This window comes from Amphiura filiformis, chromosome 19, assembly GCF_039555335.1.
Source record: "Amphiura filiformis chromosome 19, Afil_fr2py, whole genome shotgun sequence".
In the NCBI taxonomy this organism is placed as follows: Eukaryota; Metazoa; Echinodermata; class Ophiuroidea; order Amphilepidida; family Amphiuridae; genus Amphiura; species Amphiura filiformis.
In genome coordinates this window covers 16,153,591-16,178,664 of record NC_092646.1, presented here as the reverse complement: position 1 = coordinate 16,178,664, position 25,074 = coordinate 16,153,591, and the positions used below count along the sequence as shown (strand labels likewise).

The 25,074-nt window shown below is 42.2% G+C and overlaps 1 protein-coding gene across 1 annotated transcript in view; it reads left to right on the top strand.

The window, feature by feature from the left end:
* The first annotated feature begins 2,980 nt into the window (after window positions 1–2,980).
* Window positions 2,981–25,074, top strand: part of LOC140140985 (chromatin assembly factor 1 subunit B-like) — an 81,918-nt gene continuing 59,824 nt past the window's right edge. The window contains 8 exon segments of the mRNA XM_072162757.1: window positions 2,981–3,084; window positions 13,277–13,405; window positions 14,265–14,397; window positions 15,387–15,498; window positions 16,397–16,500; window positions 17,288–17,384; window positions 18,925–19,012; window positions 19,908–20,077. Of these exon segments, the coding sequence (XP_072018858.1) occupies window positions 13,277–13,405; window positions 14,265–14,397; window positions 15,387–15,498; window positions 16,397–16,500; window positions 17,288–17,384; window positions 18,925–19,012; window positions 19,908–20,077 (833 nt within the window). The 5' untranslated portion in view covers window positions 2,981–3,084.

Genomic DNA, 25,074 nt, shown 5'->3' with positions numbered 1-25,074 from the left:
ACAATACGGTATGTTTTGAATCATGATCATAGAAATAGAATTAACTAAAGTATATGGAAATTGCATGTTAAGTTTCTATTTTAACAAAATAATGCAAAATGTTACATTGTGCATAAATTGTCTTCCACTTACATGTTTGAAATCGAATTAACTTTTAAAACCATGAACATATCCAGAAAATATTAAATTTACACTACAGAAATATTGAAAGAAAAAGCTGTCATCTTTGGTGTTTTTTTTAATATGGAGTCAGGCCTGTAACCAGGATTTCATTGGGGAGGGGCAGATTTTGAAAAAGTGGACTTCTGGGGGGGGGGGCAGATTTTGAAAACATTGGAGAGCTGATTTTGAAAAAGTGGACTTTTCTTCCAAATTTGGATCTTTTTACCAAAAAGGGGTAAAACCCTATTTTTTCGCTCACTATGCTCACAAATGGGTTTTTGGGGTCAAAAACCCATTTCTACAAATTGTGGGTAAAGCAGGGGAAACAAAGGATCATGGGAGGGGGGAAGAAGAAATATATGGGGTCTTTGAGGGGGAAACAGGAAGGAACCTGTTCGGTGATCCATCGGAGGTGTCAAAAATTGTTTATAAATATTGCTTTAAAATGAAGGTATTTTTGAAATGAAATGAAACATTTGGCTAAAGAACTCGGTAAACAGCAGTATTGAGAAAGTTGAACCCCCATTCAAATACATGTAGTCTAGAGAAATTACTTTCGGCAGCAAAAAAAAAAGTCAAACCCCAACTTCCAGCCCCTTGGAAGTCGCAAATGGTTTGTAAGGGAGAGTGGGGTAAGTTGAGCCACTTTTTACATTTACTTTCACTACGCTCAAATAAATAAAGCAGGACCCAAATGCAGTGTTACAAATGAAACATATGTATGTTTACTTGGTTATGATACCACAAAATTGTAATCAATATTTTGCACTTTACGCACAGTGAGGCGCTAAAAATAATTTGCAAATTGGCTCAACTTACCCCTAGCGGTGGGGTAGGTTGAGCCAGTCGCGAGAACAAGTTGAGCCACCATAGAAATGCAAGGTATATGCCATAGCTGTGAAATTCAATTTTGCCTTTTTTTTAATTGTTGTTTTCAGGTATTTATTTCGAAAAATAGTTTGATATAGAAGTAGTTTGATCTAAATATTGCATACAAGTAATTTCTGACAAGATTTTACATTGAATAAAAAAATTGGGGAAATTTCTGCAGGTTTTTCCTATGCTCAACTTGCCCCATGGCCTGTGGCTCAACTTACCCCATGTGACCCTTTTTGTCAACAACCAAGCCTCCCACCTGACTAAAACTTGTTACAGTTGTAAATAGTTGTCTAAAATAGTGTTCATATATCGCATCCTCAATACCCAGAATGCTATCATTTTAGCCTTTTTCTTCCTGGGTGAAACATGAATAAAATTGGTTTTTGCCAAAAGTTCAACAAAAGTGCGAAAAATGAACTTTCTAATGCAGCTTTCTTACCCTATGTGCAAGTGATTCCATATTAGGCCTACACTTGAGAAGCCTCTGTTATGTGATATACAAATAATTGGAACTGCAAAGTAAGATAAGTTTTTTTTTTTTTTTCTAGAGGGAGTGGCCCAATTTACCCCCTGGCTCAACTTACCCCACTCTCCCCTACCTAAGTGATTTTTTTTTTCAGATCGTAATGGTTTGCTAACGTGGATCATTAGCGACCAGAAAATTGTGCATTTTTGAACGTTTGTAAAACTTGTGTCGATGCCCTTTTTAGGGTGTAATATTGAAATGGTGGCCAAAATATGTGTGCCAAAAATATTGCTTGTCCCCTGCCTCCTTTCCAGTGGTGTAGCCAGCACTTTTTCAGAGGGGGGCAAGACAAATTTTAAGGGGGCACCTTTTGGCGACAAAATCAGTTAATGTTACAAATGCGCGCAAAAAATTTGCCATATTGAAGCTAAACTGGTGAAATATGGTACAGAAAGTGAATAAATTCGCGCAAAGCGTGCAAAAATTGGCACCTTTTAGGTTAAAATGGCAAAATATATTGTAAATTTGGTCAGAAACATAAAAAAGTCTTAAATGTCGGGCGGTCACCATCCCACAGGGGGCAAGACTTTTCAAAGGGGGCAGATGCCCCTTTACCCCCCCTTAGCTACGCCACTGCCCTTTCTATCAAAAAATCTTTCCCGAAAAAATAAAAAAACACAGCAACATAAAAAACAACTTGCCACCTTACTTTTGGCTCGCCAAAAAATCTGCCTCCACAATAAATCACTACCCCGGGGTACATATATTTACTGGTCTACCTCACTTGACTGCCCTAAAAGAATGCCCCTGGCAATAAGGGGCTGTACAATAATTATAAGCTGGGGGGGGGGGGTAAAATGTCCAAATGGCGTACCAAAAATTGCTGCCCCCCTGTTGGCCAGCCAAAAATTGCTTCACCCCCCCTCTCGGCATGCCAACATTCTTTATAGGCCTACATGCAAAATTTTTGAGATCCCAATTTGATGGTCTACCTGAGCTACAAGGAAAATTTGCATATTTAAGCATTGGCCGTACTGTTTTTCCTAAGCCTCTTTTACAGCATTTTATTTAAAAGGTGCCCCATGAATGTGTGCCAAAACTCGCTCCTCTATCGGCTGGCCAAAAATTGCTCCCCTCCCCCCTTCAATTTTTTTTCTGGTTTCATAAACAGTTCAACAACCTCGAAAAGTGAACAGGTTGAAATGTGTGTGCTTTAATGATTTATTACTTGAACAAAAATGTCTTGTCTCCCCACCCCTCCCACACCCCCAATCTTACCCTCCCACCTGAGCTCATTAATTATTACACAGCCCCTAAATATATAAAAGACCAAGATTTCCAAGATAAAAGATTTCCAAGATGATCCCTGTTATTTATGTTTATCTAAAACTCTACACCGACACAAAGTTGAAGATCAAACCGTATTTCCAATACAAAATTAGCGATAACTAGATAGGTAGTGTAGGAGGATGAGGTCATTACGCATGCTCAGTACGTGTTATTATCCCACTGTCCCGATTCCGCGCGAAAGTTTATTTTGATTGCTGCAATACACGTAGAAACACTTCAGGATAAATGTAAGTATTTATAATTAATTTGACGTGCTATGTGTTGTTATGTTAACACTGTTGTAAATATGTCAGTTTGGTCTATAAGTATGTCCAACGTGATGTTAATTGTTGACGTGACAGTGTCGTAAAGCGGTGAAAACGATGCCTGAATGGGGAAGGATTTTAAATTTTAAGCTTACTTACATGCTCAAGTTCAAGTTCAGTACGGTTAAACACAGGTGGGGAAAATAAACCGGATCTCACTGACTGACATGAGTGGCATGTCTGAATCTGGATCTGGATCAATTTATACTCCAATTAAGCAGTTTCTTCTGCATCACATTAGAGTTGTGCACAATTACCTATGCACTGATCCTGGACCTAGGATTGGGTGCAGATATCAGACCAGAGTAGTCCGAATAATCAGACCCAGAACAAAATATTAATTTCTGACATGATCGTGTTCTGTGTCTGAATTGTTTACATATGAAATCTTGATGCTAAATTGGACAAAAGAAGCACATGGTCCTACTTCACAGTTTTTTAATCCCCTATTCATGTTGCGTGAATCACTCTATTGTGGACCATCCTTTTGATACTTGAGTATTTGGACAAGCGGAACAGTTTTGACAGACAGGCCCTTTGCTTTGTCTACCTCTCTGTTTGTAAACAAACGAGGAGGTTGAAATTGTCCTCCTCTGCGAATACGAAAGGCAGCGTAATAGTCATGAGTACGGCACTAAGACCAGAGATGGTCCCACTTATCTTTTCGAATAGCTCTGACACATTAACTTGCACTATGAATGAACTCTGGACCAACAGCTTTACGTGACTTACGAATCAAGGATGTCGCACATACACTAGCTATATCTGCACATGCTAAGCAGTGTATGGGGGTAAGAAGAAATTCTACAATTAAATTATGTGATGTAACTAAACTTAATTGAAGGATTCCTGACCATATAGAAACCTTTTGGGAGGGAAGAGAATTTTCACCTAAAAGTAAAAGATAAAGGCAAGCCCAAGGCTTGAACCCTCGCCGATCGTATCTCCTGGCCGGCAGCGCAACGCCTTAACCACTCTGCCATCTCGCCCTCTCACTGTCTTATGAGTGAGTGACACTAAGACCGAATTAAAAAGACTAGTTTGTGTCTGACGTCAGGGCAAAGGCACGATGTGATTGGATACTGACCTGCGCAGTACAGCATTTTTGGTCCGGTTGACAGGACGTCATATGCAAACTAGTCTTGAAAATATTGAAATGCCCTGAGCCTACGGGTGTCTCCCTATCTTTTTCAGGCTTTACCTTTTTCTTGTGTATGAAACTTTCATCAAATGTAATGACTTCGGCGATGCAATTTTGCATCGCCATCGACTGACGAACGGACATTGACCCAGGAGAGTTTGTTGACTTGTTTACTTGCTTATTTGCACAAGGCGCACATTCCTGATTATTTGCGTATTTTCGGACTTTCATAAATGAAACCCAAATTATTCCTTTTATTAATTAATTGACGCTAATTGCATATTAATTGTCCCATCACTTCTCTTCCTCGTTATTGTGGATGCGTCTGCATTTGTGGTATGCATTATGCAGCGGAAGGTAGACGCATTTCTGCAATGGGGACGGAGAGATGCGGCGACTATGTCGACGCACTTTGGCGGACGTCGCACTTTTACGTCGCCGTTCCCTGATTGGTTGGTGCTGTTGCTGGGTCGACTGGCATGTGAGAGGAGCGTGCCATGAGCGTGCGCGTGGGCCAGTCATCCGATGCACCTTCACTTATGATTTGGAGCTTGTTGAGTTAACACGTGCATTTGTTTCTGTGCAAAAACGGCTTGACCATTGTTTAGAGACATGACTTTCAAAATAAGCGGCAGTCTCTGTATGGTTAGGATTTGTGTTTTATTAATAAATCGTGTTATTTTGTGATTGTACTTCCATTGTCGTTTTGCTCCATGTTTTCCGTTCTCTGAGTTATTTATCAGGAAATCACGCATCATCCATATACCACACCCTGAGTAAATCATTACATTGGTGAGCAGCGGTGCGATTTCGATATGACTTCTGAAATCGTTAGTGAACCCACTGGTATAACCAGAGGGCAAGGTAAGGATGAATTAAATATGCGTGATTTTCTGGAACAGACCAAAGTCCGGCTGCAAGAATTAAAAAGCCGTAACAGTGTCCCGTATACGAGCGACAACGCTTGTGGTAGTAGGCCTACTAGACCTACAGGGACAGCTTATTTTGATTTTGACTTTGAGTCTGAAAGAGAAAGTAAACCGGCAAAAGTGCCGTCCCTCTCTGATTTAGAAGGGAGCACACAACAAAGTCCCTTGTGTAAAACGAGGAGGCCATACCCGTACAAAACATGTACGATGTTGCCTGGTCCTGATAAGACACGGTGCACATCAATGACAAAACCATTGATGAAGCCATCAGAATATGACGGCTCAACACCGCTACAGGATTATTTGGCACACTTTGAAATTGTGTGTGAATTAAATGCTTGGCCTGATGATGTCAAAGCAGCATTTTTGGCTACCAGCCTTAGAGGGGCTGCTCTTGCGGTTCTGAGTGATTTGGAAGAACATTCCAGGTATCACTATCCAGCGTTGATAAGCGCACTGGAAAAGCGTTTCAACTCTGAAAATAAAGCAGAGTTGAATAAGACGCTATTAAAGAACAGAACCCGTGAAAAGGGAGAGTCACTTCCAGAGCTGGCGCAAAACTTGCGTAGATTAACCAAATATGCATACCCAAATACACCTAGGAGTATGCAAGACATTCTGGCTAAAGATCAGTTCTTAGACGCATTGGACCCTGATATGAGATGGAGCATATTTCAAACCAGGCCTAAGACCCTGGATGAAGCACTTGATGTTGCTATTGAGTGTGAGGCCTTCAAATTGGCCGAAAATCAGAGGTCATGTCAATACGTCAGATCTGTGAGCAATCTTGATGTAGGCCTAGACCTACAGTCGGACAAATTGGAGTCATCTGAACAAGTTGACTCGCTCATGTCGAAGGACCAAATAGTCTTACAGTCCCTGCTGGAAATTCTCAGGGTAATTCTCCAGAAGATCGAGTCTGTGCAAAATAAAGACCAAAGTTACGAAAACCAACGCCGTAACCATGGTAACTATGACAACAAAAGACACAGAAAAGATCTGATCTGTTTTAAATGTGGAGAAGCGGGTCACTTCCAAAGACACTGCAAAATGAGTAGGCCTATAAACTCGATTGACATCTCCAACTTTGTCAAACACGTCCGATGAACATGATCATGATGACAACTCAAAAGCGAGTGTCAAGCGTGAAAATGGTGCTGTCTAACATGCCTAATAACGTGAACAAGGAAAACAAGGACGTGGAAGAAATGAAGACTGTAGGCCTATGTTACAGTCATGATGACACCTTGATGCACGACGTTCACGGGACTAAGCAACGAGTAGAACTGAGTGAAAATGATCCTGAAAATCTTATAGATTTTTGGCAGTTCAGTTGCAATGGCCTTGATGAACTGACAAGTGCAGAGGAACCAAAAGAAATGGATGACACTGAAAAATCCAACTATGTAAATCATGTGAAACATGATGAATTCATAATGCAACAGTAAAAATTGTCAAGACCAGGACAAAGATAACAGTAAAAAGTTCTATCAATGGTCTGATAAAGACCAGAGGAAAGAACAAATGGAAGACCAAGTCCTGAAACAATTCATGTCTTGGAAAGAATCAGGTTGTGATCGCCCGATATGGGAAGACATTTCACAAGAAAACCTGACTCTGAAAACATATTGGTCATTTTGGGACCAATTGGAAATTACCAATGGTGTTCTTTACAAACGCTGCGACTCAGACTGTGGAGGCAAAGTTTCAATGAAACTTGTAGCTCCACAGCATTTGCGTATGAAGGTGTTTGAAGATACAAATAAACACCAAGAACACTCTGAAGGTACCCAGAAAATAATGAAAATTATTGGCAAGCGGTATTGGTGGGTGAAATGGCTTGCAGATGTGAAACGCATTAGTAAAAAGTGCCAGTTAAATGCCAGAAAACCCACAAAAAGTAGATATCACAATGATGAACTACCGCTTGAGCGTCAATTTATAATTGATGCCATTATGCCATTTTTACCAAATTGTGACAATGAATCAAAAATGGATCCTTCGTGGACCATGCCCTTCCAGAACAGGAAGAGGAAGTTGTCGCATATAAATTAATATAGCAAAAATCGTGTCATTATACAGTAGCCTGCACGTTACAAAAGTAGGCCTATTAGGCCCCTATCTTAAGTTTAAAATAATGGCATAAATTGATCGCCAAAAAAAAAAAAGGTCGATCTCATGAAAATGATAAGAAACCGGGTTTGACACAAAAAGGCCTAATATAGGCCTCACGTGAGAAATAAAGAAAGACAGCTGTAGAACATGAAAAATGGAGATAAAAATTTCTCCATTACCCATTTTGTGGGAATGAATTGAAGTCTTTGAAGACCCTTCATGTGCGTGGATGTTTAATTATTCCGTGAAAGCAAGTCGGAATATAATTTGTAGGCCTGTAGGCCTATGCATGTACATATAAAAATTGATGTTGGCTATAACGCATGAAGTTGCTTGATTGAATGAAAACGATTGAAGATGACAACAAACTTGTATTGAGATGGGTTGTGGCCTATATATGATTGTTATGATGAACTTAGAAAGCCTGCGCAGGTACTTGCTGAAATTGACATCTAGGACGAATGGCCAAAAATGTTCTTTATGTCATGCAGTTATGCTCATCATGCATCATGCAGTATAATTAATTGAAAAAAAAAAAAAGTTCTGAACTTGCTGGTCGAGTTTTATAAGAGAACTTAAAAGAAATCTAATTGATTGATAATGCAAGTTTGGTTGTATATTCAAGCGAGGAGATGTGAATTTGAAATTAAAAGTTGAAGCCAAATCAAGATGTTTTAATAACCTACATGCATAAACAAAACGCACAAGAAGTTTTGAAGTTTTCTATGAAATTTATAGAAAAAGGCACCAAAAGCTGTCTATCTTGAAATTACGCATTTTCAGTAATGTCAACCCGAAGCGAACAGCTGATGTACCATGAAATTTGGCGATGCAGAGCGAGTTTGCAACATCTGATGGAAACAGCTGCATGTCGCCGTGAAAACAACAACTTTTGATGAAGAAGTCGGACGCAAATGTCGGCGCTTAAAAAGTGCGGACACCGAGGCTACAAGACCCTGAATGACTATGGTAAATGCTGACGCTGCTGTGATGATTTGGTTTCTGCGACTTGAATTGGATTTTGAACATTTGCTATTCATTTACATGGACATGAATGGAGACGCAAAATTGCCATTGAACTTGCATGTGTTGCATGACTGGGAACTTTTTATAAATACAAGCTTACTGAATACTGGCGTGAGCTTGTTTGTAGCTTGCTGTTTCTCTCTGGATATATCGACGAAGGGCCTAATCTCCTGAAGCTGAACTATCTTTCACCGTCTTTGGACAATGATTTGTATTTCTACCGATGGACTTGAACTTGAAAAGTTGTGAATTTGCATGCATGCACGATGCATGCAACGAACATTGACTGTCATGACTGTCAAAGCCCTAGGCTAGCATCGCCATGCCACGTTCAACGACAACGATCGCAGATTATTAAATGTTTTTGAACTCATCGGACTGGATTTTACTAGATTGAAATTAATTATGACGTGTAGTGTAAGTTGTATGTAGGGTAAGTGTAACTCGCTCCCCTTTTTGAATTCATTTATTGTTGTATTTTCCCCCTTAGGCCCGGCTGTTGTTGTTTTCATTCCCCGAGTAGACGCATTTATGCGTCCACGTAAAATTTTGTCATGTTCGTGAAATTGTATCCAAAGTCTCATCTGTTTTTCCGTGAACAACAGCTAGCGAGTTACACCTATCCAAATATTTAGGCACCGCTGACTTGACACAACTCAACGTTAGGCCTTTAGGTTGAGTTTAGGGCGTATTTTTAAGATTTATTAATGAATTTGAAAACCGAAATTTCCAAATTTGTAGGCACCCAAAATTTAGGCCCGTTTTCCTTGCAATGTTTTCGGCAATATGTTGTTTTTATATGCACTTTCTTTGAACATGTTGAATTGAATGACAGTAACAAATTTAGCATCAGTAGACGCAAATTTGCGGGGCTTTGCCGCCGCTGTATTTTGATTGAAATGAAATGTTAAATTACATTTGGCCACTGTGAGCTACCAAAATTAATGCTTTTAATGTAAATACTTGTTTTTGTAGAACAAAATGTTCAATGCATCTTTACTTTACTGTCTATATGCATCAATTTGAAATTATTGTACAAGATTTGAGTCAAATCTTTTTTTTATAGGTGGGGAGAGTGAAATGCCCTGAGCCTACGGGTGTCTCCCTATCTTTTTCAGGCTTTACCTTTTTCTTGTGTATGAAACTTTCATCAAATGTAATGACTTGGCGATGCAATTTTGCATCGCCATCGACTAACGAACGGACATTGACCCAGGAGAGTTTGTTGACTTGTTTACTTGCTTATTTGCACAAGGCGCACATTCCTGATTATTTGCGTATTTTCGGACTTTCATAAATGAAACCCAAATTATTCCTTTTATTAATTAATTGACGCTAATTGCATATTAATTGTCCCATCACTTCTCTTCCTCGTTATTGTGGATGCGTCTGCATTTGTGGTATGCATTATGCAGCGGAAGGTACATGTAGACGCATTTCTGCAATGGGGACGGAGAGATGCGGCGACTATGTCGACGCACTTTTGCGTCGCACTTTTACGTCGCCGTTCCCTGATTGGTTGGTGCTGTTGCTGGGTCGACTGGCATGTGAGAGGAGCGTGCCATGAGCGTGCGCGTGGGCCAGTCATCCGATGCACCTTCACTTATGATTTGGAGCTTGTTGAGTTAACACGTGCATTTGTTTCTGTGCAAAAACGGCTTGACCATTGTTTAGAGACATGACTTTCAAAATAAGCGGCAGTCTCTGTATGGTTAGGATTCGTGTTTTATTAATAAATCGTGTTATTTTGTGATTGTACTTCCATTGTCGTTTTGCTCCATGTTTTCCGTTCTCTGAGTTATTTATCAGGAAATCACGCATCATCCATATACCACACCCTGAGTAAATCATTGCAATATGTTAATAAGTTTGGTTTCTGTGTGCCCTTGACTGGTCCTGCATCTCAGATCTCTGTGTGAAGAAGTCAGTGGAAATCGTAGTGAAGGAGGTTTTTGGAGCTCGGGCTTAAGTGACACTAGACTGCGGAACTTATCTTTTGGTGATACTGATCAATATAATGTATTAAACTATTTCATACAGAAGAAAAAAATCCCATAAACGTGTCCGAAAGCAGTATGTGGATTCCACATGTTATACAATATCAATGCACTAGTAGCATTTTTCTAACATACAATTCCCGTGCACCCAAGTTCCTGCTGGTCCTTGGCCTGGGTCAAAATTCCAGTAACAGGTTACCCAAATCCCAATTTTTTTTCATTTCATATTTTGTTGGGTACCCGGATTCCCGCCCAAAAATTCAATCGGGTACCCGTACATAATTAACCACTAGCGGGTACCCGCGCTTTGCGCGGGCCCCTGCCAGATGAGTAAATGGGAGCGGTTAGTAAACGGGACCGGTTAGTATAAACGATGGAAATGGTAATCATGTCAATTGGTATCGCTTTTAACAGCTCAATTATTACGCGGTTAGTGATGTGGTAGGCCTACCATTTGTTGCCTCTACTTTGCAAACGACTTCCTTAGCGTTCTATCTTTCTTGCTTTCCGTTCTTTCTTTCTTGCTTTCCCGTTCTTTCTTTCTTGCTTTCCCGTTCTTTCTTTCTTGCTTTCCCGTTCTTTCTTTCTTGCTTTCGTTGTTTTCCGCTCTTCTTTTCTTTCTTGCTTTCCCGTTCTTTCTTTCTTGCTTTCCGTTCTTTCTTTCTTTCCGTTCTTAATCTTTCTTGCTTTCCGTTCTTTCTTTCTTGCTTTCCGTTCTTTCTTTCTTGCTTTCCCGTTCTTTTTTCTTGCTTTCCTCCCTTTATTTCTTGCTTTCCCGTTCTTTCTTTCTTGCTTTCCCTCCCTTTCTTTCTTGCTTTCCCATTCTTTTTTTCTTGCTTTCCCTCCCTTTCTTTCTTGCTTTTCCCTCCTTTTTTTTCTTGCTTTCCCTTTCTTTCTTGCTTTCCCTCCCTTTCTTTCTTGCTTTCCTGTTCTTTCTTTCTTGCTTTCCCTTTCTTTCTTGCTTTCCCTCCCTTTCTTTCTTGCTTTCCCTCCCTTTCTTTCTTGACGCATATATGTGGGTTTCTTTCTTTCGTTCGTTCTTTCTTTTATGTGTTTCTGTTTCATCAAGTAGCCTGAAGTAGGTCTATAGCAACATTGGGTTTCAAGAAGGTTGAGTTACATAGGCGTACGCCGTGTAAATTCCGGTGATGGGGTGGGGGATACCCCTTCCCATATTTTGATAAGGTCAATGGTCCGTACAGTCACCCCAAGTTGACACATGTATAATAGATGTGGGTTTCTGACAAAATTAACCTCATTTTTGGCCAAACTAAAAGTGCCAATTTTTTTTTTTTTTTTGCGAATTTGTTCCACTTTTGCACAATATAATTCACCAGTAGGCCTAATTAGCTTGCCATAAATTATTCTGTCACCAAGATGCTGGCTTCACTGTAGGCCTATTGCAAAAAATTGATTTAAACGGACCCATCCCCCATGCCATGTCAAGAGAAATCTACGCCATTGTTAATGTTGCCAAAAAGATGCCTACTTCAAGAAATGTTTTCATCCCTCCCCCAATGTCAAAAAGAAATCTACGCCACGGATATTTAGCGGTTGCGGTTTTATACCATGCTAATCTGCTAATAATGCCTCACACTCCCCATCGAAATTCATCACAACATGACAAACGAATAAACTCAAATTACTTTCCAATATATGCCTAGGCCTACCTTGAATTTAAAATTTTCGGAAAGTCATCACAAAAGAAGTCATAAACGAATGCAGTTGATTTATTATTATAGCGGTTGTGGTTACCATGCCGCATAATGCCCACTCTCCATCGAAAGTCACCACTTAACGGATAAACTAATATCACTTTCAAAATATTAGATCACTTGGACCATTTTTCGAAAATCATCTGTGTAGCGGTTACAGTAGGCCTACCATTGCAAACGGTGATACAATTTTACAAAGTAATACGAAATTGCGCCCTCGTATTGAACATGCGGCGTATAGTATGTACGGCGTAGCTTGTCGAAGCAACGCAGCAACGAACCGTAGGCCTACAATAGCGGAGCCACCATTGGTTGATCTACCGAATAAATCCAAATAATTCTTTGTATTTATTAATTTATCTATCTATCTATGCATTTACCATTCATCTGGAAATGCTAGAACTTATTTATTTATCTATTTATTAATTTATTTTTCATCTATAATCTCTGAGATGATACCGATGAATAGCTTGTCCGTAGCAACGCAGCAACGAGCCGTAGGCCTGCAATAGCGGGGCCACCATTTGTTGATCTACCGAATAAATCCAAATAATTATTTGTATTTATTAATTTATCTATCTATCTATGCATTTACCATTCATCTGGAAATGCTAGAACTTATTTATTTATCTATTTATTAATTTATAATTTATCTATAATCTCCGAGATGATACCGGTGAATCGATCAGTTCCTCTTCAAAGTATCGATTATCTGCAAGTTCCTCTTTAATATTATAGATTAGGTGAAAGCCTTAGATTTGTTCTTGATCTGAGAGTACCGTACGGTAAACAAAATGTTAGTCTGAATAATCAGACCCAGAACAAAATATTAATTTCTGACATGATTGTGTTCTGGGTCTGAACTGTTTCCATTCGAAATCTTGATGCCAAATTGGACAAAAGAAGCACATGGTCCTATTTCACAGTTTTTTAATCCCTTATTCATGTTGCTTTTAATACTTGAGTATTTGGACAAGCGGAACAGTTTTGACAGGCCCTTTGTCTATACCTCTCTGTTTGTAAACAAACGAGGAGGTCGAAATTGTCCTCCTCAGCGAATACGAAAGGCAGCGTAATAGTACGGCACTAACAAAATGTATGAATGTGGGTGATTCAGTGAGTGAGATTCAACTGAAATCATGACATGACACTTTTAATAATTTCCAAATGATATTATTCCATTATTTGTAGATGAAAGTTCACACACCTGAGATAGCTTGGCATGGTAGGGATCCAGTGTACAGTTGCGATGTGCAACCTCATCAAGGAGGCAAGAATCCTCTCAGAATAGCTACAGCTGGGACAGACTCCAACATAAGGGTAAGATTCTATCTAAAGAAATTTTTTTGTCCTTCTGTGGTTCAGGTTTGCACTGGTGATCGCTTCAGAGGAGGCATGGTTTCCTCACCTTCTACGCGCCAATGACTAAAGGATCAACCATCTTGTTGCCAAGACCGTTCATCAGCCTTCTGTGTTTACGCTCAAATTGTACACTTACAATTTGCAAAATGAGGATTGAAATAAACATTAAAACTTGGTGGTGTTCTAAAATTGGGCAAGCCTCCTCCTCCCATATTCCTATCACATCTTATCCAGTTCAGCTTGTTGTGTTACTAGCTGTATTGGTACTTTACTTGCTGGTAATTATACACCACAGAATTACTGGCGATGATATACCTCTGCAACACTGGTACTTTGCAGCTACTACTGCTGTTACTACTGAGTACCCTAGCCTGTGGTGGCAGACGTTGGTACAACACCAAAGTACCAGCATCGGCCACCATACTGTAGATACATGTACTCCCCGTAGCCGAATTCCTACATCAGTAACCACCATGCATCACCTACAAGTCCACTGCGATGTACCAAGCTGGGGAGTTATAAGCACACCATAGTCTGGGGTACAATGCTCCTTCGGTGGAATTTCAATTTGTACAGTAGCCACTTCCTTGGTGTACCCATTTGTCAGCAGTGAAAGTACTTCTACCGTACTCTCTCGCAGAGGAGTGAGTATGGTACCATATTTGTTCCAGTAAGTCATTTTACATGGATGGCTATTTTAAATAAAATCTTGACTGAGCGCTTATTGGCGCATGAGCGCTAAAATGGAATACCATAATTTATTCACCAAAATTTATGTGTAATTTACTATATAAACATGTTTTAATATCATCTGTAGATATGGTATGTTAAATTCAGCAATGAGAAGAAAGGTATGCCAGAATTTGCATCCAATCTGTCACGTCACAACAAAGCTGTCAACTGTGTCAGGTGGTCACCAAATGGACAGATACTGGCCTCAGGGGCTGATGGTAAGTCTTCATGGGCAATTAGGTTATTCCAGTTGAAATCCATACACCCCGTATGAAAGACATGACCTTAATCTTCAACACAGGGGGGTGTGGGTTTCAATTCTCGCTATTCGCAATAAGGGCGCCGCCAGCGGTTTGCGATGTAATCGTGATGTATCATGGGAAAAGGTTGACATCCAAGTCTGCGCAATACTAATATTACCATGCTATTACATAGGAACACGTGACAATATTTTTTTAGTTTATCAAAATAAAGGTGTTACACGCGACTCGATACTCAATAATACTTAATAATGTGATTTGAAATGTGCACAATTAATTTTTTCTCTATCGATTTGCGTGTAATACCGTTATATTGACAAACTAAAAAATATTGTCACATGTTCCTATGTAATAGCATGGTAATATTCAGATTATGCGGACTTGATGTCGACTTTTCCCATGATACATCATGATTTTCCCATGATACATCACGATTACATCGCAAACCGCTGGCGGCGCCCTTATTGCGAATAGCGAGAATTTGAGTCACCCATTCAGGTAACTTCATTTGAAATTCACACTCAGTGTATGGAAGATTAGGGGATGTATGGATTTCAACTGGAATAAACCATATATTGTGCAAAAGCTTTCAGTCATAGTGCAAGAACGTTATTTTGCTGAAGAAGCATTTCTGTGTTCTACCCAGACTTACAGTAGTTTAAACGCAGTGTCTGCAATAAGTGTGTAGCAGTAGCAAAATGCGACACAATTCTCATCATTTGCCACACAATTTTGGAATATGTAGCAATTTTGTACCATTCATAAGCATTCACTCCCAAATTTGGTGAGCAATTTTGCTACACAAATAAAATTGCTTAATGCGTACCCTGTTTAAAAGGACAGTTAAAGTTCTCATTTGCTGAAAGTTATTTGCTTTGAAAGATTTTAGGAGAAATTTATCAATTTAAATGATATATCGTGTATACTTGAACGGGTTTTTTTTGCAGATGGCTGTGTGATCTTATGGCAGTTGTCCAGTACTCAGGGTGGAGGTTTAAGTTTTGGCAAAGAAGATGAAGAAGTCAACCAGGAAAATTGGAGTGGATTTAAGACCTTAAGGTTAGTTTGAATTTGGCTAGAAATCGGTCGGCATGTTTAGCTTAATGACAGTGTATCATTTGTTTGAATTGCAATTGTACGAGCCTCACAGGGGAGTGCATTAGACAATCAATATTTCAGTACAAGTGCATTATTTTGAGAGCTGTTGGTGAGAACTTGGTCACAACAATGTAAAATCGAAAGCAAGGCCCATGGATAACGGATAGATATTGAATAGTGATTTATGAACTGAACACCTCATGCAGTGGTTCCCAAACTATGGGTCACAACCCTTTTGGGGTCGCGGGCCATTTGAGAAACGGTCATGAGTAAAAACCCTTATGAAAGAAAATCATGAAGCATTATAAACTTAAACATCAATGATAATTTAACACCCCTCTCTATAAATCACATTTTCTAAAACTGCATCATGTACCTGAATTTAAATTTTTCTCATGCTACATGCAATTTAGCAGTAAGCACTTTTGGACAGTGTTTCCAGTCTTCAGGGAATTTCCTGATTTCAGGAAATTTTACTTGGATGATCCTGTACAATATATACGCACAGTACATTTTTCAGGAAATTTTTTTGCCATTTCAGGATTTTTTGACAACACTGACTGGCATCTCTGTTTGGAACATTTCGAAGTAATTCCAGTTACGCTGCATCTTACTTTATAAGTCAACATTGTAAATTGTGTGCAATTCGTTTGAGTTTGTACTGGACAGTTTAGTAAGCTGGATGTCTCAAACTTTGGTCTCACCTGTCCTCCAACCCTTAATTGTTATCTGCAGGTATACCACTATAATAGTTTGCTGATTGTGACAAAAGGTTGAGAACCACTGACCTAAATGTATTGTACACAGTGAAGTTTTGACAGTTGAAACTGAATTCTCATCTGCATTTGTTGATTTCTAGGGGGCATTTAGAGGATGTATATGACATGTGTTGGTCAACTGATGGGAGTCGCCTTATATCAGGCTCAGTGGATAACAGTGCAATTATATGGGACATTACTAAAGGTATGTAGGATCAGTCCAGGATGACTGGCAAGTGTGAGAATAAGTGGGCTACTGGCTGTATCTTAGCTAGCCACCTGTCTGGCTGCCAGTTTAGACTGGCTGTCAGTTTAGATGGGGTGTTGCTCCTGTGACGGGGAAAATTAATGCCTTTGACAGATGATACATGTACATTATAATTGCAGGTGTTGAGTAAAGCTATTGACCTATGTAGCAGACCAGATTAGCAAAACAAGGCCATAGCAAAACATCAACTCAATGGGCTGTAGAAGTTTGGTAAATGACTGGGTAAACCTCAATTTCTAGCTAAGACACTGGCTACTGTAGTCCATTGAGATTAAGAATTATCGCACCAGGCTTCACTTTTTGTCCTGAATCATATTAGATGCCAAAGAAATAGGAAATGGTAAACCAAATGTGGTTTCTCTGCAGTGTGAGGTAGATTTAGAGCAGTTGACACCCAGAAGTGGGGTTTTGATTTGCAAATTCAATCACATCATCATCACATTGGCACCTCATTTTTCCAATCAAGCTAGGTAGCATCGCATGGCCCAGTAAGTCCTAGTAATTTTAAAGCAATAATCAGGAAGGAGATCTTGCCAAATACTATAAATTTAATGCTGAGCCCCATCATAAGTGAAAGTGAGGCCAAGTTGGAAAATCTGAAGATATCGTTTTTGATCTCAATCTTTTCATGATAAAGAACTGAACAGAAGTGATCTTAATAAAACCTTAAAACATGAAAACTATTTTATCTGACTTTTCTCTCGCCTTTACGTTTCATTTGCAGGAGAAAAATTACAACTGTTAAAAGATCATCGTAGTTTTGTGCAAGGTGTAGCATGGGACCCTAGAGATAAGATGTGTGCTACTATGAGTTGTGATAGGTGAGTAAACACAAATAGTTGACACAATCTGGTCCATGGGGGCCAAAGGCGGAAAATTGAAATTGAGATAAAGGCAAAAATATGGAGTAAAAAAAAAAAAAAAAAGTACATAAGAAAATACAGGTCACAAAACTTCAGAACTTAAAAACCAAGTATGCTTGACCTTTGGTGTTTTCAGTATATGATAGCCTATTGTTTGTATTAGGTAATAATGATCGTAAGTCAATTTTCAAAAATGGCTCCTTTGGCCCCCATGGAGCAGATCGTGTCACATATGTCCGAATGCACAGCCTAAAGGCCTATTCATACTTCACTGCACTACAGGGAGTTGCAATGACAAACTTACGAGGTTAAAAATTACATTTGAATATACACATGTACGCGATCTGACTGAGATCTTAGTTCAAAATGTACACACACCCACACTGGCGTTCGTCACACAGTGTACGCAGACAATTGTCACGCTGTTGGCAGCTGTGTTCATTCAAATGAAATTTCTACTATAAAAAGACATTTGCTATGGATCGCTTCATCCCATTGGTTGTTTTTGTCATTGCACTCAATGGGGGAATTTACATTTTTATAACATGTCATAAAATAAATACCTCTTGGTGAAACAATTCAAAAGTTTTTGATTTCTTATCAGGATAATAAACTCCCAATGATTACAAAAGAAAAGACAAATTGGTATTTTCTCTACTGAGAAAGTTGACTGGAACTGAAAGCCCCTGTACAAACCAATATGAATTTCGTGAGGGTGTCCCTTTTGATAGACATGAGAAATGGGTAAGTACAATAGATGGAGCAACCCCGATCGAGAGAATGAATAATTGGGTTTACAATGTTTTTGTATTGCTATGTAATGAATGATGTGTTCATGAATTTTCTTTTCTATTTCTCTTTTGAAATTCCTTATTAAAGGGCATATTGCTCGGACAACATCATATCATTGGCAAGCTAATCTTATGAGGACAATGAAAATGACTCCTTTTTGAGCAAATAAGTCGTTTAAAAGTTATAATCCGCAAAAACTAACTGTAAGCGGTGAATTTGAGCATGACATATCAATATTGTATTTATTACGCAAATAACCAATTTCCATGGCTTTTGTTGTCCCTAACCAATTTCTTGTGTACAAGGTCGCACATTAGGCATACATCGCTGAACATCTTCATATAAATGCACATCATCAGTCTGCAGCATTGGAAATCAATTTTGCTTCGAACGCTGAAAAGGAGAAATACCAGGCCTTGAAATAAGGGTAGCAAAAGAGCAAATTTGCGCCTGGTGGTTGGCAAAATGCTCCTGCTTCTACTGGAAAATTACACACAAAGACATAGACCAGGAGCAATTTATTGTTAAATTATAGTACAATTGCTCCTGGTTCCGAAATCCTTATTTCAAGGCTTGAGAAATACAAATAAAAAAATTGCAACAAGTGTCAACTTGTAATGTAATAATTATTCTCTTCGAATGGAGTTAAACTTGTTTTTGCAATAGATATGCCCTTTCTTAATGTGATGTTTTTTATTTCTTTCAGATCATTACGTATTTACAACTTAAACACCTATAGATGTCAGTACAATATAACCAAGATGCCAATGACATCTACCAATAATGAAGGAGAGGTAACTAAGATTTTTCTCTTCCCATCCCAAAAATGCGCTAATCCATTTGAAATCCGCACCCCACTGATGATAATTTTTTGGAATTCCAACCAAAGTCACATAATTCCAGACACTGACAATGACAACCCAGGTCATTTTTTTTTTCAATTTCAAACTCAACTTCAAATTTTGATTTTGCCGTGTAAACAAACACTCAATTAGAAATCAAGTTCATAGCATAACAAGTGACCATCATAAGTGTTGAATTCACTTTTGTTCTGAGGTGGACTATCATTTTCTCCTTGCATGTAAACACCCTGTTACAAAATAATTTATGCTAATCCTTAGTCCCAATTTGAATTTGATGTCGCAATTGAAATTGATTTAAACAGGGTCTTACTTTTGGTTGCAGTTTGTTTTATGTGTGTGTGCTTTTCACCTTCAACCGTGGACTAAAAATTAAAATGCACAAACACTACCAGTATATATAGACACCAAAGATCTGTAGATACCATTTGCATCCACAAAAAGTGAAAATGTGTGCAAGATTATAGAATTCCAAACATAAAATGTGTAGAATCCAACTGGACTCCCACGAATTTCAACTGGAATTTAACAAAATGCACAAATATTTACAGCTGCATTGTAACCTAAAGTGCAGCTGGAATTAAGATGGCAGAGAATTTATGGATTTTAATTGAATTAAATTGCCCAATACCAGAAAAAAAATGTATGAATTGACAGACGCAACACCACCGAGTCTTTGCGATGGCTTTTCGTAAATCTGTCCAAGTCAGCCCAGGCTCGCTCATGTCAAGGGCTGGTTTTGCCAATCCAAGAGGAAATTATGCTGCAATCATCTCCAAAATTTCCACAAAGAAATGTAAATGTTTTGCTTCTTGTTATTTATGTATAGAGCCAAAGTAAACAAGTTCGCATGTTTCAAGACGACACTATGAAATCTTTCTTCCGTCGGCTCACATTTACACCAGATGGTGAGGTCCTCATAGTACCAGCAGGGACCCTAGAAATGGGAGATAATAGTATGCATACAACATTCATGTTCACAAGGAACTCGTTACCAAGGTAAGATTAATAATAATAAGTCACTGACAGGCCCACCAGGTATTTACTCAGATATCTACAGTACAGTGGGGAAGCATACATGTTTATTCCTAGACTCAGTACACCGGTCGATCTTACCGTTTCCGATGTTGATTACGATACTTCTTGCATCGATCCCGAGATGCGGAAAAAAACCAATAGTCATCTTGTCCCACATAAATGAATAAATAACAAAAACCCCGATCCCCGAGTGGACTCACCCATTCGGTGACGTCGCATTACGATAATCATCCCTTATCCTCCTTGGTTTCTAGATGAGATAGACGTGTGGATTTTTCTTTACCAACGCTAAGTATCATTATTTAACCAAAGGACGAGATATACAGTTTGTTTGTTACACCTGAGGTAAAAACCAACCAGTATAGTACGCTAGGAGATAGTTTTGACGACATTTTTCGCTAGAAAAGTGACAAAAACGATCCAAAAACTTAGCTTGTATGAGTGTTTCCGTTCAGATCATGAACACACGTTTTCAAAATGGCCGCCTTAGGACGCCATTTTATTTTTGTTCTCACGTAAAACAACTATAGCAGACTAGTAAGTTACAATAGATGTTTGTACAGTACTGTGTATACATGTATGGTGAGTGATTTTCGCTATGTTTATGGTGTGCTCTATCGTTATATCTTTCAGTACGCGCCTGATGACGAGTTACTGCTAAGAGTTCGTGGGTTTCGAAGGACCAGCCTGACAAATCTATACCCAAAAGGTTTTCAGTTTTTCATCCCTTTGTTTATATATTTTTATATCATACCACTACATCAGCGCCAGCCACTGTGCGTGTGGGTCTGTTTATTGGGCTTGAGCTTGTGTTCGGGGGTAGTGCTATACGCTCCCGATTACTACAATGTCCAGGCCTTGTCAATCATGCCCTTCCTTGTGGCAGAGTGGGACCCGCATCCACTCTGCTACACCCACAGGGGTTGCTCTAAATCAAATAAGTGTGCTTCCTTTTGCATAGGCTTATCGGACATCCACTTGACGATTTAGAAAGTAGCGCTCGCTTGGGTCTTCGACACAGACAGAAGACGTAAGACTAAGAAACAGAAGCCTACAGGTAAGATTGATATGGTAGGTACTAGCGGGGCCGGCAAGGGCCAAGCTAAGGTAACCTCTGGGGCTCCGGTCCCGGCAAGCAGGCGGACCCTCCGGGGACTGCTAGCGAGCCCGAAGGCCTAGCAGCCAGCGAAAGCACTGACTTAACGTCTAAGCTAGTAGCAGGCAGCAGGGCGGTACTTGCCCTAACAGGCGAGTACCAGTCTACCAGTGAGATCTCTAGCGAGTTTCTTGCAGGTGGACACCCGTCTATTGCTGGCGATAACGAGCGGGTCTAGCACCCGCGAAGTAGCCGGCGACGGACAGTATGCCAAGGGTACCCGGCTTGCCTGGGTTGAATCCAGCATACAGCGTGCAGCGGACTTGCCTCGGCCGGTCTGTAGCACGCAGCGTGCCAGTGGAACCCCGGGCTTGCCTGGGTTGATCCACGGCACGCAGCACGCTTTTCGTTCCCCGCAAGGGTCGAATGAAAACGTGCATGGGTTTAGCAGAGACGATACCGGGGCTAACGCTTCGGGTGTAGTCTTAGCAGAACCAACTGGGGTTGTCACACGGCAGCGTTCCATGGTGGGACCGCCGAGTGATTCCCTGGGCCTTGGAATGGCTGCCGGCTGTCCTCCGGGACTGGCTAGCGGCTATACGGGGTTGGGCTCGCATGAGTCTCTCACGGGACAGCGACCCAGGTGCAAACAGTGGCAGCTACCGAGACGAGCTACGGCTTGACTTCAGTGGTAGCCACTATGCACGCGCCCATAGCTGCCGTGAGTGGTCCGCCACACACAGCGACCTTGGGCGAGGCTCAAGAGGTTAGGGTAGGTAGTTTGAACAGCCTGGCTGATCAACAACCCACTTATGTCCTCGAGAGCCAGCAGAGCGTGGGTGATCCATTACAGTCAATGGGTCAATTACCCTCTTATGATCGATCACTATCTATTCAGCGGAGCATGGCTCCATTGATTGATACTGCCTATTCAGGTAGCGAGGTGACTGATCGAGGGTATACACGCCAGCTACCCGTGATACTAGGCAAGCTCCTTTTAGCCAAGGGACAGCCAGTATAGCGGGTACCCATACACACGGCTTGATCCTCTAGCGGGAACGCTGTGAGGCATGGGTACAGTGGTACGCAGCCGGGAGCCCTACCGGGCACCTACGCTACAACCACGCAGGTACCGCGCAGTACTCGCCCTGGTTACCACAGTCTCTGTGGCAACAGGGGGAGGCGGTACTGGTACTGCCGTTCCATGGGGTTTCCCTGGTGGCGGATCCTTTCAGGGTCAGCTACCAACAGGGTATGCCCGTGGTATCCGCGCCGCAGGGTGGTTTCTTCCACGGTCAGCACCGTGGCAAGTGCCGCCTAGCGTTGGGCAAGCAGTACCACCAGTTGTTACCCAACCCGGCGGCGAGTGGCTAACCCTGATACAGCTCAGGGTAGGCCGCACACTGCTATGGCTAGGGCGACAGCAGCGAGAGCGTGCGGATCCCGGGTGCTATAGCTAGCATCTCGGGTCTAGCGGGAGTACTCCCTCTTCTGCTGGTGTTCAGTTGGCTAGCCACACGGTGGCGACACCTCCCTGTCCACCTTCAGATGCCCGTCGTCAGATCTCTTCCTCATCAGAGAGTGAGTCAGAGTCTGAAGGCGAGGGAAAGGAGTCGGAAGATGAAACCAGTAGCGACTCACAGTCTGATGAGACTGTGCAGCTAGCTTCAGGTATCCTTCCCCCGCTTCCCCGTGAGGAACTCGCTAGCAATGGTCTGCCTCGCGGACACCGCTGAGGTGATGAGCCGTGTGGCCCAAGGTTTGGGCCTGGCTTTCTCTCAGGAGGAGTCCGTTCAGGAGGACCAGGGCATCTTTTCAGTAGGATGCCCAGCTAGCGCTGCGTCCACACAAGGGTCGCCCGCACTTGCATTCCCCGGGCGGACCTCAAGGGTAGGGTTCGTAGGGCTGCCAGGCTCGCTGGAGCTGCGACGCCGCGTGCTTGCACGCTTCCACTGCGTGTTTCGCAGGAGGACTACTGAAACCTACCTCAGGGTCCCTGACATGGATCCAGACGTTAAGCGCCTGCCGCTAGCGGCCAAGGCGACGGGTCGTTCTCCCCCAGTGGGAGGAGGAGCTAAAGCTCATCGATAAGCGAGCACGCCGCTTATCAGAGTCTCTAGCGTCGCTACCACGCTTGCCGAGCACCTCGGTAGGAAGGTAGCGAACGACCACGGGCAACGTCCGAACTCTTCCGCGAGGTTAATCTGTTAGCGGTGCTAACAGCTAACCTCAACGAGAGTTCTATGGGCCTAGCCCATAGGATGTCATCTCGCCGCCGGGAGAATGCCTGTCTGTCCCTCCAGTCAACTTACGGCTCCGACTTTGCTGAAGCAATGAAGAAGTCAGACTCGGTGGGACAGGGGCTACTCTTTGGACAGGCCTTTTGCGCTACGGTGGAGGACCGGGCAAAGAAGGCCACCAATGAGAGCACTCTGAAGAAGTCAGAGGCTGCCCTGACCAAGGGGAAGGGCAGTAAGGCGAAGAAGAAGCACAAGAAGAAGAAGTCTTCTAAGCGTTCTTCAGCGCCAGCTCCGGCTTCAGCAGGACGCGCACCACAGACTACACCCGAGCCCGAGGCTACTCCAGCACCTCCCAAAAAATCTGGGAAGCGCAAGAGTAGTGCTGGATCGTATGGCAAGCCCCCTAAGAAGAGCCGTTCTTCTAAGGGTGGCAAACCAGATCGGTCCTGAGGGCACGGCGGTCGGTCGACAGTCCATGCCGGCAGGTTTGGACTTCCACAGGGATTCCCCTGTGGGCGGCCGCTGTGCATTACGCCCAGAGATGGCATGCCATCTCACCGGGCGCCTGGGTATTGTCAGTGGTCAGTGGGGGTTACAGGCTGGAATTTACCAGCCACCCTCGCGGCGCCTGCACGATTCAGAGGTCCACGGTAGTGCCGCCAGACGGCCCCCAGCGTCGGGCACTACTGTCAGAGGTCACTCAGCTTCTCACGAAGCAAGCGATTGTCCCGGTCTACCCCCCTTTCACCAAGGGGTTTTGGAGCACTTTTTCTGGCTCCAAAGAAGACCGGCGACTGGAGGCCCATTCTGAACCACAAGCCGATGAACGAGTTCATCAAGCCCAAGAGGTTCAGAATGGAGACTCTCGCCGGTGCTAGCCTGCCCCATCAAGGGTATGTGGGCGGCATCGCTAGATCTCTCGGACGCATATCTGCATGTTCCGATCGCACCTCAAGATCAGAGGTTTCTACGCTTCAAGGTACAGGGTCAAACTTACCAGTTTCGATGCCTGCCATTCGGCTTGTCCACCTCCCCCAGAGTGTTTACACTCCTGGTCAGGGCGGTGGCAGCGTGCCTGAAGCGCAGGGGAGTCAACATGTGTTGCTACCTGGACGATTGGTTCATTTACGGACGCACCCCACTGGAGACACAGTGTCTCGTGGAGTTAGTAGTCCGTACGGTGCGGGACCTGGGATTTCTGATCAACGTCAAGAAATCCAATTTGGTCCCGACGCAGACACCACTATTCTTAGGGGCCCAGATCAACCTCAAGGAGGGCTCGCGGCGCCCTCACCCGAGAGGGTGACGAACATGGCGAGGTGTGCCCGACTCTTGGCCGAGTCAGAGGGAGCACCCGCTGTGGCATGGATGAAGGTTTTGGGCCTTATGGCCAGTATGGTAGACCTCGCACCGCACTGCCGCTTTCACATGAGGCCTATACAACTACACCTTCTAGCCTTTTACAGGCCCAGTCGTCACCCAATATCCCTCGCGGTTCGATGTCGGAGATCGCGAGAGGAACTCTGGTGGTGGACCCATCAGCCCAATTTGACTCAAGGTGTCAGGTTCCTGCACCAGCGGTGCGGCCACGTAGTGACGACCGACGCCACAAAGCTGGGCTG